At 39.6% G+C, this 17,381-nt stretch overlaps 1 protein-coding gene across 2 annotated transcripts in view; it reads right to left on the bottom strand.

The window, feature by feature from the left end:
- LOC140734277 (E3 ubiquitin-protein ligase XIAP-like) overlaps positions 1 to 14,092 on the bottom strand; it is a 43,579-nt gene extending 29,487 nt beyond the window's left edge. Inside the window, exons 1-4 of one of the 2 annotated variants that reach the window (XM_073058020.1) lie at positions 13,897 to 14,092; positions 13,573 to 13,629; positions 9,302 to 10,288; positions 4,698 to 4,797 (exon numbers count right to left, since the gene is read on the bottom strand). In XM_073058020.1, coding sequence (XP_072914121.1) covers positions 4,698 to 4,797; positions 9,302 to 10,154 — 953 coding nt within the window. In that variant the 5' untranslated portion in view covers positions 10,155 to 10,288; positions 13,573 to 13,629; positions 13,897 to 14,092. The remainder of the gene's footprint in view (positions 1 to 4,697; positions 4,798 to 9,301; positions 10,289 to 13,572; positions 13,630 to 13,896) is intronic. The other variant, XM_073058021.1, reaches the window with a different exon arrangement.
- Between the last annotated feature and the right edge of the window lie 3,289 nt (positions 14,093 to 17,381).

Raw genomic sequence — 17,381 nt, 5'->3', positions numbered from 1 at the left:
GATCTCTAATTCAAAGTAGACATTCCTTTTACAATGGATAATCAACTTTTATATAATTGGTTTCAAAAAGGGATTAGATAAAAAGGGATTTCTTGTATGTATAACTTGATTCAAAAACAGGCAATTAAACAAGGAGTCCATAAGTCAAGACAAAAATGGGAAAGTGACTTGAATATTAAAATTGAAGAAACAAATTGGTCAAGACCATGTCTTGATAGTATGACAAATACAATAAATGTCCGGTTAAGATTAGTGCAATATAATTTTTTACATCAATTATATATTACACCACAAAAAGTAAATAAATTAAACCCAAATTTATCCGATCAGTGTTTCCGATGTAACCAAGAAATCGGTACTTTTTTACATTCTACTTGGTCTTGTTCTAAAATTCAACCTTTTTGGACAAACTTAAGAGTGTTATTGGAACAAATTATTGGAACACAACTTCCACATAATCCAATATTATTTTTACTAGGTGATATTGAAGGGATAAAACCGAAACCCAAATTGAATAAATATCAGAAAGAATTTATAAAAATTGCACTGGCAGTAGCCAAAAAGGCTATTGCAGTAACTTGGAAATCGGATGCATACTTAAGTATAGATCGTTGGAAGAAGGAAATTTATAGCTGTATTCCACTTGAAAAAATTACTTATAATTTAAGAGATAAATATGAAACATTTTTGAAAATTTGGCACCCTTATTTACAAAAGACAGGATTAAATATATAGGTGCTCCGAAGATGAAATAATTGGTTATTTGGGGAAATAAATAAGTATATATACTAAAGTTATTATGAACTCCATGGAGCATGTGGGGATCTTCCGATATCCAGGCACTCTCTTTTTTTTCTTTCTTTTTTTTCTATAGGGATGTTAGGGGGGAGGGGTTAAGGGGAGGGGGAAGGGTATATATATATATTTTTTTTTCATATATTTTCTTTTATTTCTGTAATTATTTGAAAACTCAATAAAAAAAGTTTTTAAGAAAAAAGAAATGAATCATGATTTAGGCTTATCCCACCATTACTCAAGGAACACATCACTACCAGTTAATATTTAACAGTACTTGCTGCAGGGAGCATTTTAGAATGCTGCTAGGACTAATAATATGCCATGATTAAGCAGGAGTATGGTACATTGGAGTTGTTTATCTGCAACAAAGGATAAGAGTTTTAGCAAAAGTTAAATTAAATCAATGCTCAAAATTGACGAGAAACATGCCAAGGTTTTGAAACTGAGAAAGTTTCATCACTTCATGTGCTGTGCATCTGGAACAAGATAAGGTCCTTATAAAGTACAGGAGTAAATATCTATTAGAGAATTGACCTGAGTCTGACAAGGGTACAAAAGCCTAACGAGCTTCATGGCAAATATTTCTTTAATTCATTTCCACTCATCACCACCAAAATAAAGTTAAATATTTATCTGTTCCATTCACCATGAACTAATGTTTTATCTATACTAGCTCTTGGACCCTTCCCTCAGTTACTGCTAACAGATTCTAGTAACGTGTGTCATTTGCTCAACATTTAAGCTACTTCTGTTTTCTATAAAAACAATTGATTCTTTTTCCATGTAGCAAATCAATTCTTAAACTGACTTTTACATAATCATTTATGTGCATCCATAATTTCTTCACCAAATCCTGTGTTTGAAAATTATGTACAAACTGACATTTAAGAAATCAAATTTTAAACATTCTTTTGATAAAGTTTTAGGCAGTACTTGATTTCTCCCTTCAATTTGATTTTACTTACATCTCAACAGCTTTCCGCATTTGTCTTTTCACCCATTTGGCCTCTACTGTTCTCAGGTGGGAACCAGATATTCATTGACATAGCAACAAATAGAATGACTGGTTTGGTCATATGAGACGGTCAATCCCACCAACATGCCATGGCCTTTGTGTTCCAACTGCATGGCCTGTAGTTACACGGCATCAAAATAGGTCATTCAGCCTACCAGACCTAGTCCTACTTGCCTACATTTAGTCCATTTTCCTCTAAACCTTTTCTTTCCATAACTTCTCTAAATATCTATTGAATGTTAATTTTACTGGCTTCTAAAGTTGCTTTGGCAACTTGTTCCACATACCTACCATCTGTGTAAAAAGGATGCCCTCTCAAATTAAAACGATTCCCTCTAATTTTAGACACCCCTACCTGGTCAAAAGATTATGACCAATCTACATATATACACTCAGCTCCAAGGGGAAAAATACTGTAGCCTGGCCAGTCTCTCATAATTTAAACCCTCCAGTCTCAGTAAAACCTCTTCTGCACCTTTTATTCAAAAAAAAAAGCTTTATGATATCCTTCCTACAGCTTGACAATCAGGAATGCACAGTATTCAGGCAAGTAGTCTCACTGACATTTTATATTGTTGTAAGGTGTGTCCCAACTCATGCTCAAAACCTGTCCAATGAAGGCAAGCATGCCAAATTCTTCTTCACCACACCGTCCACCTGAAAGGTCACTTGCAGGGAACTATGTACTTGTAACCTCTTGTCTGTGTTCAACACTGTAGATCTTGTCACTTTTTTGCCTAAATCCTGCCCTGGTTTAATTTCCCAAATTGCAACATTTCACACTTGTCCAACTCAGGTTCCATCTGCCATTGCCTGATATTCTTAATTTCTGAATGTTTCTTTACAGAAAAAAAAGAGGATTTTGCATTACATGATTCTTTACCCATCTACCTGGTAATTTTATTCTATGACAAAAGCTGGAAGAGAGTGCATTTCTGGGGTTTGGTATGCATATGTCATGGTCTCTCCTACAATTAAATGCAGTTCCGTACTGGTCATGTGAACCTGGGAGAGGACTCTGCTATTAGTTCGCTGATTCTTCCTGCGAATTTGGAGGATTTTACTTTCACAGCTTTAGTGACATTGTTCCTAATAACTTGAAATGTCTGTTGTCAGTAACCAGGTCTCAGAATAGGAAGGGATTACTTATCTTCATGTGATGATGCATGTTCTTTGCAACTGCAGGAGTTGCAACACCTTAAGATTCATCTTTTCACTTCCAAGCACCCAGGGACCCAACAATTATCCCCCTCTCAGTGAAACACCAATTCAGTTGCACTTTTCTACTCATGCTTTCTTTGGTCCCCAGTGTGATCTCCTTCTCACTGGAAAATCCAATTATAGATGGGGCAAAAGATTTGCAGTCTTCGTGAATGAGTGAGCTCACTGGTGGCTGCCACCTTATAATATCACTCCCTCTACAGCTCATCCCTGGCCTCATGCATCATTTCAATCCAGCCCTACTCCCCCATTTAGTCTGAACATGCTACAGCTTTCCAAATTCTGCATCAAATTCCTCAAATTGAGGTAATTCACTCTTCTTTCTGTCCATAACAGAATTAGTCATTTTTTGCCAATCATGTTGGCTCAGCTTTTTCTTATTCCATTCATATTGTCTAGTAAGCTGGAGATACCCTGAAGTCCTGTTATTTATGAACAAATATGTTGTGTGCTGTTAACTCTTTCTCCACCCCCCCCCCCCACACCATTCAGCCATTTGGAATTACTAAATTAGAAATATTCCTTTCTTATTTATGCTCCCTCCCCACTTTCTCTGACTGAGAACTTGCATTTCTCTCCTTCCTCTGACCCAAAACATTAATGGTTCTTCCCTCTACAAATATGGAGTGCTTCCAGCCTTTTGTTTTCAGTACAGGGTTAAACTGTGCCCATTCCACTCTGAAGATTGTGCCAGAAACAAGATACAATGATGCAAATATCCTCTTCATCATCCTTTCCATTTGAGATAAAGAAGATGTTCCGCAAATCTCCATTTTCTGATTTTCAGTTAAATATCTTTATTTTGGACAGGGAAAATAAGTCACATATATTTGCAAATATAACAGCTAACTTTAAATTAGTAATCCATTTCTTTAGAAAAATACTATCAGGCATCTCCCCTTAAATTCTTCCAAACACAAAAAAAAGTTTCATAAATAGGTCAAATAGACCACTTGATAAAAATTTAAAACATGGCAGCGGACAAATAGGAGATATCAAAATTGAAGATAAAATGTTCCATTACATTCAGCTGCAATATACAGGAGGAACAGGTATGGTAGCATAGTGGTTAGCACAATGCTTTACAGTTCCAGAGACTGGGTTCAATTCCTGCAATCTGCAAGGAGTTTGTACATTCTCCCTGTGACAGAGTGGGTTTCCTCCAGGTGCTCCAGTTTCCTCCCACAGTCTAAAGATGTACCAGTTGGTAGGTTATTTAGTCATTGTAAATTCTGTGATTAGGCTAGGGTTAAATTAGGGGTTGCTGGGCAGCCCCACTCGAAGAGAAATTCTGCACTGTACCTAAATATAAATAATTTTCACTTTAGTGGATGACCTGATATTACCCTGGCGTCTCAAAAAAATAGCAAATCCATTATTTTTCTCCAAGGCAGCTGGAACATCATTCCAAACTATTGCAGGAAATAGTGAGCGCACCTTAGTTTCGGCTTAAGGCATTCACTTTCTTTGCCCTATTTAAAGAATCAACTGACTACATTGGAAAATTAATCGAGAAGAAGTTGAGGACTATCAGAACCAGAATTCCACAAGGCGAAACTTAATTGATTTAAGAAAAAAATGAACACAACCAAAACCAGCAAAAATCAATTAATTGACTTCTACAAAATTAATACACAAATATCAAAAATGTTTAGCAATTTACCCTGGAAACCATTTTGCATGCTGCTCCCAGGCTTTATCACCAGCTTCCCAATTTTTAAGGCCTCCATCACAATGGAAACACTTCACGTCGTCTCCATCACCTGAAATTCAATGTCAAAATTCAGCAATTACCTCCAAAATTAACAAAAGTATCTAATACACATGTGCAATCACAAAGACTTGAAAATTCCCATTAATATCTTCATTTCCTCAGTACAACTGGGCAGAGGCAATGTTGGCTTGCATCACAACACGGTTCAGTTCCGTTTCAAAATCTGTCGATTCCCAAATTCCACAGATGCTGTATTTCAGGGCTGCTCAAAAGTTCAGATATTCATTGAGAAAGTGAGTGCAATAATGCAATTGAGCTTAATGTCATGGGTGAAAAGTGTCATCTTCTTCCTGTCAAAAAGTGTGAGCTAATACTTTCCTAAATCAGTCATGGTGTCTCTGGGTTTTTCTCTTCAATCAATGATTCAGACAAGTGCAACTTGTTTCAACAAGCATCAACATGCAAACAATGAAAAACTAAAACATTTGTTACGAAGCACAATTGTTGTAAATAATCATTTTCCCACTTGAACAATTTTATCCATACCAAAAGGACATCAGATCCATTGCTCTTTTGCACTAAATGCTCTATCCATCAACTCCTGATACAAATAGGACCCTATCTTACTGTTCATTATTTCCACTCATGAAACAAACAATGATAGTTCAGAATTTATCGGATAAGTTCAGTATGATTGAAGCTATGAAAGGAATACTGAGAATTCTCTGACACCCGGTTTTGAAATAGACCATTTTGTGCCAAAGAGCACCCATTGTTTTTATTTGCAATGAACATTTTGGAGAATAACAAGGTAGAAAGCAACAAAAAGAAAGCAATTTCATTTTAACTATTATTGACAATTTGTTACTCAGACAACAATCAGCAAAGGTTATGGAATGGGATGAGAAAAGATAAAACACTAAGATCATGCCCATTAGCAGGTCTAAAAATCATACCAATAGGATTATTCATGATTGGAAATAATGGAAGACATTCATTTCAGATTACATTCAAAAACAATTCAGAGCATCTCATAAGGGTTCCATCATCTCACGTGGCTGCTTGTATTTGCAATTCTCCAATTCAAACTTTAATCTGCTTAACTGTTTTCTATGAAGAAGTTTGAAACAGCTACTTAACAGGATATATTTTGTTTCAAATGAAAATTGCAACAGAGCTCGATGGCGTGCCATTCTCTTACTGAATGGCAGTGCAAGTTTTAAAGGTCATTTGGCCTTCTGAACTCAATTTTTACTGGCATTGCTGATCTTCAAGGACATTTATGAAATGAGACATTCTCTCATGTAATAACCAAACCTCTATAAGCTTGAGAGGAAAGCAGTCCCTCCAAATTGGTCTGACTGAAAGATGCACAGAATGCCTAATTAATGATTACTTCAATTGTGGAGTTTGCCATTGTGACAAAATGCAATTGCTTGGCCCGCTAATGAAAAAATGGTCAGCTATCTAAATTAAAAAGTAGCAGTGAATCCTTATACAATGATAGACAGCAAATAGGAACACATTCCCAATATCTCCAGATGTGGTATCACAAAATAAAATTAGCTCTGGCTCTGAACACAAACTGACTCTAATGTATTTCCTCAATCTGTGCAACTGACTGCAGACCAAATTGTTCATTAACATTTAGACCAAATTCAATAGTTAGACTTTAGTCAGATGTGAGTTATGGCTGAAGCTATTATCCAAAATACATCTAATATTCCTTCTATCCCAATATTTTGACTGGAAAATTGATCCCTCACCACCTAAATTAAAACAACTTGAAAACAAGAGGTCTTTTCCTCCTCCGTCTTTCTGCACTTTGTTTTGTTCTACATGCCTTTTTCATTTTATAAGACTATTAATATCCCAGTCTCTGGATGTGCATTACACAAGACAGAAGCCATTAAAAATGTGAAATCCACTGCTTCATCAAGTACTTTTTACAGAACAAATGACTATCAAAAAAAATTGAGACGAAATACAAAATCAGTCATTCATCCATCCGGCAAAATATTTTGTACATGTGCTTCAATGTATTTTTAGTTTCCATAAACATCACTAATATATACTCCAAGACTGCATTTTCCATTGGAACCAGATCAATGCTAATTGATCTGAATATCTTTTTGTGGTTTGACAAGAAACAAGTGCTAGCTACAACCAGCTAAAATACTGCATATTTCTTGCTCACAAACCTTTTGAGTACTGCTTTTGCACACAGATTCGTATGCATGGAGTCAGAGGAAGTGTATTGGCATGGATAGTGGATTGGTTAACCAATAGAAGGCAGAGAGTTGGTATAAATGGGTGTTTCTCCGGTTGGCAGTCAGTGGTGAGTGGGGTGCCGCAGGGGTCAGTGCTGGGTCCACAGCTGTTTACCATTTACGTTGATGATTTGGAAGAGGGGACTGAGTGTAGCATAGCAAAATTTGCTGATGACACTAAACTGAGCGGAAAAGAAAATTGTACAGAGGATGTGGAGAGTCTGCAGAGGGATATAGATAGGTTAAGTGAGTGGGCCAAGGTCTGACAGATGGAATACAACGTTGGTAAATGCGAGATCATCCACTTTGAAAGGAATAATAGAAGAGCAGATTATTATTTAAATGATGGAAGATTGCAGCATGCTGTTGTGCAGAGGGACTTGGGAGTGCTTGTTCATGAATCGCAAAAAGTTGGCTTGCAGGTACAACAGGTTATTAAGAAGGCAAACAGAATATTGGCTTTCATTGCTAGAGGGATTGAATTCAAGAGCAGAGAGGTCATGCTGCAACTATACAGGGTACTGCTGGGACCGCACCTAAAGTACAGTGTGCAGTTCTGGTCTCCATACTTGAGGAGGGATATACTGGCTTTAGAGGCAGTGCAGAGGAGATTCACCAGGTTGAGTCCAGAGATGGAAGGGGATAACTTATGAGGAGAGATTGAGTCGCCTGGGACTATACTCTCTGGAATTCATAAGAATGAGAGGGGATCTTATAGAAACATACAAAATTTTGAAAAGGATAGATAAGGTAGAAGTAGGAAAATTGTTTCCATTGGTAAGTGAGACTAGAACTAGGGAACATTGTCTCAAGATTCAGGGGAGAAGATTTAGGACAGAGATGAGGAGAAACTTTTTCCCAGAGAATGGTGAATCTGTGGAATTCTCTGCCCAGGGAAGCAGTTGAGGCTTCTTTACTAAATATGTTTAAGAAACAGTTAGATAGGTTTTTACATAGTAGGGGAATTAAGGGTTATGGGGAAAAGACAGATGGAGCTGAGTTTACGGACAGATCAACCATGATCTTATTGAATGGCGCGGCAGGCTCGATGGGCCGGATAGCCTACTCCTGCTCTTATTTCTTATGTTCTTATGTAAATTTTACCCAAAAGATCTCTGATCTATAATGTCAGCACAACTCATGCTTTCAAATGTGTATTAATCTTCTGTGGATAACAATAACTGTCTTTTAAAGGACAGTCTTTGAACAAAGCAAGATCCCTTTAAACTAAGATGAGGAGGAACTGAGAGGGTGATGAATTTGTAGAATTCGTTGCTGCAGAAGGCTATAGAAGCCAATCATTGGGTGTATTGAAGGCAGAGATCAACAATTTCTTGATGGGCAAGACTGTTAAGGCTCATAAGGACAGGTACGATTAAATGGTGGAGCATGCTTGATGAGCCAAATCATGCTGGCACTTCCGATCATCTCATTACCATCACTGGTCCCCATTCAAGTTCAAACTTTGCACCTTTACTTGAAAGCAAATGATACAATTTTAAAATGGTCAATTTTATGCAATTCCAACCAATAGGAAAAACAAAACTATCGATCAAGCAATTGCTTCTTTTAGATTGTTTGCTTCAGGTGCAATGAATGTGGGGTTGGGGGGGGGGGGGTGGGGGGGTGCCATGGTGAAGTCAATTGGCCTTGCTGGTGCTTAGTTTTCATGATTGAAAAGCTGACTGCGACCAGGATCAATGGAAGTCTTAGATAAATATTCATGCTAACTTATAAGTTGGCATGACCATCACTATTACAAATATACATGAGCATTGGATGCAATGTTGGAACCAATTTGCCATATGCTCTTGACAAGTAATATTGCAATGTGCTTTTTTAAAAATAAACTGGCTCTTATTGGTTTGCACCCCAGAAAAAAAATACATCTGTTGGTATTTCTCTTTCACATCATTGATTATCTATTGCATTACAATTGTGATTTGTGAAGTTAATTTGAAAGAAGATAATGTCAATGCATTCCACCTTCTGGCCTTTCTGGTAATTTCTCCAATTGCAGTACCTGTGAATGACACTGGACCTGCATATTTAATTCTGTTTCAGTTCCATCTTGGTAATAAAGGCCAATCCATGAGCCAACTCCAATGCATGCCATTGCCTCACATCCTTTCATCACTTTTGCTCAACAAGTATCATATTTTTAATTCACTGACTGAAAAAGCAATAATCATTGCTGGAAATTCCAAACATATACAGCCATTGACATATTTTCCTCTTAATACAGTCAAAATACTTCACTGTAATTATTGAGATTGACAGTACCTGTGCTGTAAAATCCAGCTCTAGCAAGGTCTTCAGCATCAAGTGGAAAATGCATTCGGTTTTTGAAGGTCTGAAGCCGAGAATTAAAACACTGCTTTTCTGGGTGTTTGGGAAGATGGAAAAAACTCGGTTTTGGTTCATCATTGAGGTGCAGGTTAACATCTGTGCCACAATTTGAATCTACTGGTACATTTCCAACTGAAAGGCCACAAACAAAAGAGCATGCTGGAAAATGTCTTTTATGTTCAGACATTGCGCGATCTCCAGGTTCCCAGTTTTTCATTAGTCCACCACAGCAAAAGCATTGAACCTGATCATCTTTGCCAATGTAGTATAGCCCCGCTTTAGCCAAATCTCTTGGGGTTACAATGCCATAACTAGGCCAGTTAGTGAAGGTTTTAAGTCTGGTAGCTTCACTACACATAGCAGGGTTTCTAGGCCGTAAATGGGATAAGTCTTCAACGCCTCCACTTCTTACAAGATCATTGGGAAGTTCGTGGTTACCATTAGATTGTCTGGAAGGGCCATTTATTGCAGTTGCTGCAAATTCACCACGAGATGCCACTGGAAAACTAGAGTTTGACACTTGTTCTTTTACCATTAAACCATTAATAAAAGGACAAGCTGGGAAAAGTTGCCTGTGTTTTCTCACAGCAGAATCGCCATGTTGCCAGTTTTCCACTATGCCACCACAGCTGAAACATTTGACTTGGTCTTTATAACCAGTATAGAAGAAGCCTGCTCTGGCTAAAGTTGTTTCACACACAGGAACATCAGATGGAAAACTTACAAATGTTTCCAGTCGATAGATCTCATTTGAAAGATTTTGTTTGCAATCCGTTACAATGTCCATACTGAAGAAAATATGGTAATCCTTTGTGTTTCGAAGTTACCTGGGATAATTTTTACTCAGTGCTCAGAAGATTCTCCAAAGGCTGTTTAAAAGTGAGCAGCAACTTCTTCAAAATGAAATTCCATCTTCTACATCTATCAAAGATAGAGAGTTCATCACTGCAACTGATTTACTATAAAGTTCAATAGATACAAAAGCTTTCTACTAAATATTTAGATATTGAAACTCAATTTCCTTACATAACATACACATTTTGCAGTGACTTGAATATGTAATTTTGAACAGACCGTTGAAAATTAAGGAAAATGTACATTTATGGCACAGTAGCATAGCGGTTAGCACAACACTTTATAGTGCCGGTGACCCTGGTTCAACTCCTACCACTGCCTTTAAGGAGTTGTATATTCTCACCATGACTGTATAGGTTTCCTCTGGGCTATCGGGTTTCCACCCACAGTCCAAAGATGTACCAGTTGATAGGTTAATCATTCATTGTAAATTGTTCCATGATTCGGCATGGATTAAAATGTAGGATTATTGGGCAGAGTGGCTCAAAGGGCTTGGGGGGGGGGGGGTCAATTCCATGCTGTACCTCAATAAATAAATATTAAGTTAGTGGACACAAATTAGCTGAGAAATATTGATATTTCATATCTATGAGGCAAATTTAGCATTCCCCAAGCTTAAGGACTGCTCTGCATAGCTGCTCTTATATCATGGAGTTCGTTGGAATGCAGTCAATTTTCCCCCACTTTTGTGGAAAAATCTGTCCAAAACCGGCACTGGTTGACCAGGTGCAAGAGCAAGTGCATTGACTTCAAAGCACAGGAAATGTTATGAAAGACCCAAGTGTCAATCATATCAATAAACATTCAACTTGTTCAGAATATACATTTGAATTGTTTTCTTTAATTTTTAATATTTCGTAGCTTTCACATGATTTGGAATGCCAGGAACTGATTTTTTTTTACCAGATTTAACTTTTTCCATTTGTTTTTAAAGTAGACAATATTCTGTTCCCACTAGGCAGGTGTTTGGCAGTGAACTGACATTAGTACAACAGAAAGGCAAGTATATAGTGAAGCAATTAATGCAACTCAAAACTCAGGTTAAAATTACTTTATCTGGTAATGGACCAAAAATGTTCAGAGACTTCAGGTTGGTGCCAGTCTCCACAGAACCAAAAGAGATCACCAGCATCGTAGACTTTCACAATAAATCTTATATTAAAATAAAAATTCACTTCATTAGTTTGAGCGTTAGTAGCAAGTGGGTTGAAATATTAACAATGGAAATTCCAAAAAAAGTCTTCTTGAATGAGAATGGGGAAATCCCTTCCACAAGCTATTGAAACGTTACTGGAAAAAGGAACTAGATAGCAATTTTGAAACTGATAGATACTACAGAACCATAGAACACTACAGCACAGTACAGGCCCTTCAGCCCTCCATGTTGTGCCGACCCATATAATCCTTAAAAAAATACTAAACCCACACTACCCCATAACCCTCCATTTTTCTTTCATCCATGTCCCTGTCCAAGAGGCTCTTAAATACCCCTAATGTTTTAGCCTCCACCAACACCCCTGGCAAGTCATTCCAGGCACTCACAACCCTCTGTGTAAAAAACTTACCCCGATGTCTCCCCTAAACTTCCCTCCCTTAATTTTGTACATATGCCCACTGGTGTTTGCTATTGGTGCCCTGGGAAACAGGTACTGACTATCCACGCTATCCATGCCTCTCATAATCTTGCAGACCTCTATCAAGTCCCCTCTCATTCTTCTACGCTCCAAAGAGAAAAGTCCCAGCTCTGCTAACCTTGACTTATATATGACTTATTCTCCAATCCAGGCAACATCCTGGTAAATCTCCACTGCACCCTCTCCATAACTTCCGCATCCTTCCTATAATGAGGTGACCAGAATTGAACACAATACTCTAAGTGCGGTCTCACCAGAGATTTGTAGAGTTGCAACATGACCTCTCTACTCTTGAACTCAATCCCCCTGTTAATGAAGCCTAGCATCCCATAGGCCTTCTGAACTACCCTATCAACCTGTGCAGCGACCTTGAGGGATGTATGGATTTGAACCCCAAGGTCCCTTTGTTCATCCACACTCTTAAATAACTGACCATTAATCCTGTACTCAATCTTCTGGTTTGTCCTTCCAAAATGCATCACCTCACACTTGTCTGGATTGAATTCCATCTGCCATTTTTCTGCCCAACTCTGCAGCCTGTCTATATCTTTTTGTAACCTTCGACCACCTACAGCTCCATCCACAACTCCTCCAATCTTTGTGTCATCCGCAAACTTACTCACCCATCCTTCTGCCTTTACATCCAGGTCATTTATAAAAATCACAAATAGCAGGGGTCTCAGGACAGATCCCTGCGGCACTGCACTAGTCACCGACCTCCAGGCAGAATACTTTCCTTCCACAACTACCCTCTGCTTTCTTCCTTTAAGCCAATTTTTTATCCAAACAGCCAAGGTTCCACTTATCCCATGCATCATGACTTTCTGGATGAGTCTCTCGTGAGGGACCTTGTCAAATGCTTTGCTAAAGTCCATGTAGACCACATCCACTGCCCTACCCTCATAAAATTTCGTTACCTCTTCAAAAAACTCAATCAGGCTCGTGAGGCATGATCTTCCCTTCACAAAGTCTGACATGGATAAAATGACAGCAGACAGCTGATGTGGTAACTTTGACCCACTTTGGCCTAAGAAGTTTGTAAAAGTTATTTCCACTAGAATATAGTTATACCAAACCATTCAACACTAGAATATGAATTATTATTTCCCTTACCGATTTCTCATTGTACAAGGCAAGAGGGAAATCAGAGGGGATTGATATCTGGAACGTGCTACCAAAAGCAGGAATGAAGTATAATGTACGTAAACAAAAGCACTTAAATAATCAACAGGTACATGGCCTCATGTAGGCAAGCAGATTATAAAGAAAACCCCAGTTTGTATTATGTGGGTGACCAAAAGACCTATTATTGTACTAAGACTCTATGATTGGTCAATCTAAAAATACAATTTAGCAAACCTGAATGGCAATCAAAGATTATTACCTTGCAACAAACTCCACCTCTCTCTGCAGATATCCTGTCACAATTTTTTGTTAAGTTAATAAGTTAGACATGAACCAACAACCTCAGAAGGCCAGGATCTGATTAAGTAAGTTATAACCAACATCAAGGTTAAAAAAGTGCCTCCTTCAGAATTTCAATACAATTTAAAGCCTTCAAAACAAAATAACATTGACACTAGAACTATAAAGAGAAATAACACATTAAGAATTCTGAAACATGCCGAAATTAACAAAGCAATAGAAACACGATGGAGTATTAAAAAGTGGTACTAATTTCAAATACCGATCTCCAAATACAATTTAATTACTCACCATTTCCTTCTGAATTTGGCAAACGTCTGCCAGTAAAATTACTTCAGAAGCGGTTCCCTACAAAATTACAGCATACAAGTCTATTACTAATACTCATAACTCAACAATTATTTAATTCTTCTTGAAAATGGTCTTGATAATAAACCCCACATCAATAAAACGCCAGAACCAGGTATCTACGCCGAAAATAGAACACTATTTCCTTATGAACAGAAAGAAATATTTCAATAAGGTGCGGCTCCACAAACAAGGTCGAACCATTTAATTGGGAGCATGATTACAGGCAGCAATACCAACCAGCGTTCAACAATTCAGACAGTTTACCTCAATTTCGCTATCGTTTTCGAACAACTGAATATTTCTCAATTCTGACCGGGACCGACCCCACTGTCTTTTCACCCCACGGCCACAGTTTTCGCAATATCAACCAGGACACAAGCCATTAAAAGCAGTTAAATCAGTCCGTGGGCCCAAGTCCTATCGCATCACCTGATGGGACAAAATACTCAATGGTATAACAAACCCGTGGGCAGAGGTTAGCGATTGGATAGAAATCGGGGACGCTTTAATCCCATTGATCCTAAAGAATGTCATTCACCGTCACGGCTTCTGATTGGCGTGGCGGTCGGGTTCATTATGAATGGTAACTATGAGCTGGAAGTAGATTTCGTAAATTTCCAGACAAAATCAGTTAGACATCCGACGGATCTTCCAGTGCCATCACGTCATATACAGTACATTCCCCTTACGTTACAACTATGCTACCGTGCCGCACTGTATCTCAATAAACAAATAAATTCAGAAAACAGTACAGGAACAGGTCCTTCGGCCTACAATGCTGTACCGAACTAACTAAATTGGTAATTTAATGTCCAACTAAATTTTATTTTTATTTAGAGATACAGCGCAGAATCGTCCCTTCTGGCTCACCGAGTTGCGCTGGTTGTGATGCACCATCAATAACTCACGCTGAGACTTAGGAAGTGAGATATCGGCTTTTATTGACTGAAGAACAACACTACATCCTGGGGAAAATGAGGGAGAGCAGCAGGCCACAGTCGCCTTTATACAGGGGTCTGTGGGAGGAGCCACAGGGGTAGTCAGCAGGGTCTTGGGAGGAGCCACAGGAGCAGTCAGACAGGTATATCTAGTTCACCACATTCACCCCCCCTTTGTTTAAAAAAAAATCCCCAAGCATATTTACAGGTTAAGTCTATCAGGTGGTCGAATCGTTCGCTGCGATCTACGTAGCTCCGGCTGCAATTGCACAGGAGCCGGAGGTGATGACGGCACAGGTGCCGGAGGTGGTGATTGCTCCGGAGGCGGAGAGTGGGTTGGTTCTGTCCCAACGGTACAGGATATCGTAATTGTAGGTGGAGAGTTCTATTCTCCATCGCAAAATTTTATCATTTTTGATTTTGCCCCACTGTTGGTTGCTGAACATGAACGCAACCGAGCGCTGGTCGGTCAGCAAGGTGAACCTTCTGCCGGCGAGATAGTGCCTCCAGTGCCTAATAGCTTCCACTATGGCTTGGGCTTCTTTCTCCACCGTGGAGTGCCGAAGTTCAGAGCCTTGAAGGGTACGAGAAAAAAACGCCACTGGCCTGCCTTCCTGATTGAGGGTAGCAGCCAGCGTGACGTCAGAGGCGTCACTCTCTACTTGGAAGGGAATGGTCTCATCTACCGCATGCATCGTTGCTTTGGCAATGTCCCCTTTAATGCAGCTGAAGGCCGCGCGGGCCTCGGCAGAGAGGGGAAAGGTGGTAGACTTGACCAGGGGGCGGGCCTTGTCTGCGTAATGGGGAACCCATTGGGCGTAATAGGAAAAAAAACCCAGGCACCGCCGGAGGGCCTTGAGAGTAGTGGGAAGAGGGAGTTCTAACAGGGGGCGCATACGGTCGGGGTCAGGGCCAATGACCCCTCTGATGCCCTATCCCGGGGACCGTGTGCTGGTGCCCAGCTCGACCAGCTGTATGCCCTTCATGCCCAACTTTGCCACCCGGGGATCACCCGGTTTTATCATTTCATTAAAGCCCGGAACCTGCCGTACTCCCTGGAGGACATCAGGACGATGACCAGGGACTGCCAGATCTGCGCTGAGTGCAAACCGCACTTCTACCGTCCTGACACTGCGCAGCTTGTCAAGGCCACCCGCCCTTTTGAGCGACTGAGTATTGACTTTAAGGGCCCCCTTCCCTCCACCGACCGCAATGTCTACTTTCTCAGTATTATTGACGAGTACTCGCGATTCCCCTTTGCCGTTCCCTGCCCCGACACTACTACCACGTCAGTCAATAAAATTGATGCACCATCAATAACTCACGCTGAGACTTAGGAAGTGAGATATCGGCTTTTATTGACTGAAGAACAACACTACATCCTGGGAAAATGAGGGAGAGCAGCAGGCCACAGTCGCCTTTATACAGGGGTCTGTGGGAGGAGCCACAGGGGCAGTCAGCAGGGTCTGTGGGAGGAGCCACAGGAGCAGTCAGACAGGTATATCTAGTTCACCACAGGTTGGTTGCATAATTATGTTGTACACAGCAATGAAAAGGCCCCGTTACTTTCAACGCGCACCTTCAACTGATGTATCCCAACAGTTTTTCAGCTCACATAAGCACTCTGTGAAGTTGGAAATTCAACATCGGAAATAAACAATTTTTTTTCATAAAAAAAGTAATTCAATGTTGATTTGTTAGGTCTTTTAAAAAGAGTATTTAAGAAGGAGACAAAACAGACTGCAGATGTTGGAATCTGGAGTAAAAAATAAATGTAGGAGGGAACTCAATAGGTCGAGACACATCTATGGGGGGAGAGCAATTGTCAATGTTTCAAGCTGAGACTCTCATCAGGGCAGAGAGTGGAGAAGGAAGATAGAAATTGGAGAAGGGGAGGTAAATTGGTAAATGGGTCTATTATTGTCATATATAGTGACACATTGTGGAAAAACTTGTCTTACATACTGTTCATTACAACAGTGCATTGAGGTAGTGAAACAACAGCAGAGGGAAGAAATAAGTTTTACAGTTGCACAGAAAGTGTAGTGCAGAAAGACAATAATTTCATTTCTCAGCTCAGTCAGAACTGTGTAACTGACGACTGATCATGAATTACGGATACTCCTGACTTCGAGTGTGAATTATTGAAAGAACATAGAGCAGAACAGGCTCTTCAGTTGAACACGATTCCAAATTAAACAAACCCCTCCTGTCTGCAGATGATATGCATCCCTTCATTCAATATTCAGAGTACATTTATTATCAAAGAATGTATTAAATTATACAACCTTGAGATTTGCTTCCTGACAGGTAACAAACATTCCCTTCACACCCTGGGGTTGGAGGCCTGTATGTGTGTGTGAGGAGTGGGTGGAAGGGAAGGTGAGAATGGGGCTTCTTTTTCAATTGCTTCCTTGTTTTGCTCTGCAGTTGTTGTTGCTGCTGCTTGTGTTATTCTACTGAACACTGTGGGCACGTTATGTTGCTGCCAAAATGTGTGGCATGTGTGGCAACACTTGTGGTCTGTCCCCAGCACATCCTTTGCATGTTGATTCTTAAGACAAATGACACATTTCATTATATGTATCGATGCACAGCTGATAAATAAATCTAAATCTGACTCTGAATAAGGTGCAAGATCATAATTATGTAAATTGTGGGGTCAATCTTATCATACAGTTCAATAGTCATTATAACAGCAGGTAGAAGCTGTCTTTGACCCTTACGGTACATGCCTTGAGGCTTCCGTATCTTCTGCCCAATGGGACAGGGGAGAAGAGACAATGTCTGGGATGGGAAGAGTCTTTGATT

The sequence above is a fragment of the Hemitrygon akajei genome, chromosome 10 (genome assembly GCF_048418815.1).
Source record: "Hemitrygon akajei chromosome 10, sHemAka1.3, whole genome shotgun sequence".
Classification (NCBI taxonomy): domain Eukaryota; kingdom Metazoa; phylum Chordata; class Chondrichthyes; order Myliobatiformes; family Dasyatidae; genus Hemitrygon; species Hemitrygon akajei.
The sequence above is the reverse complement of the archived record's forward strand: the minus strand, read 5'-3'. Positions and strand labels throughout refer to the sequence as shown.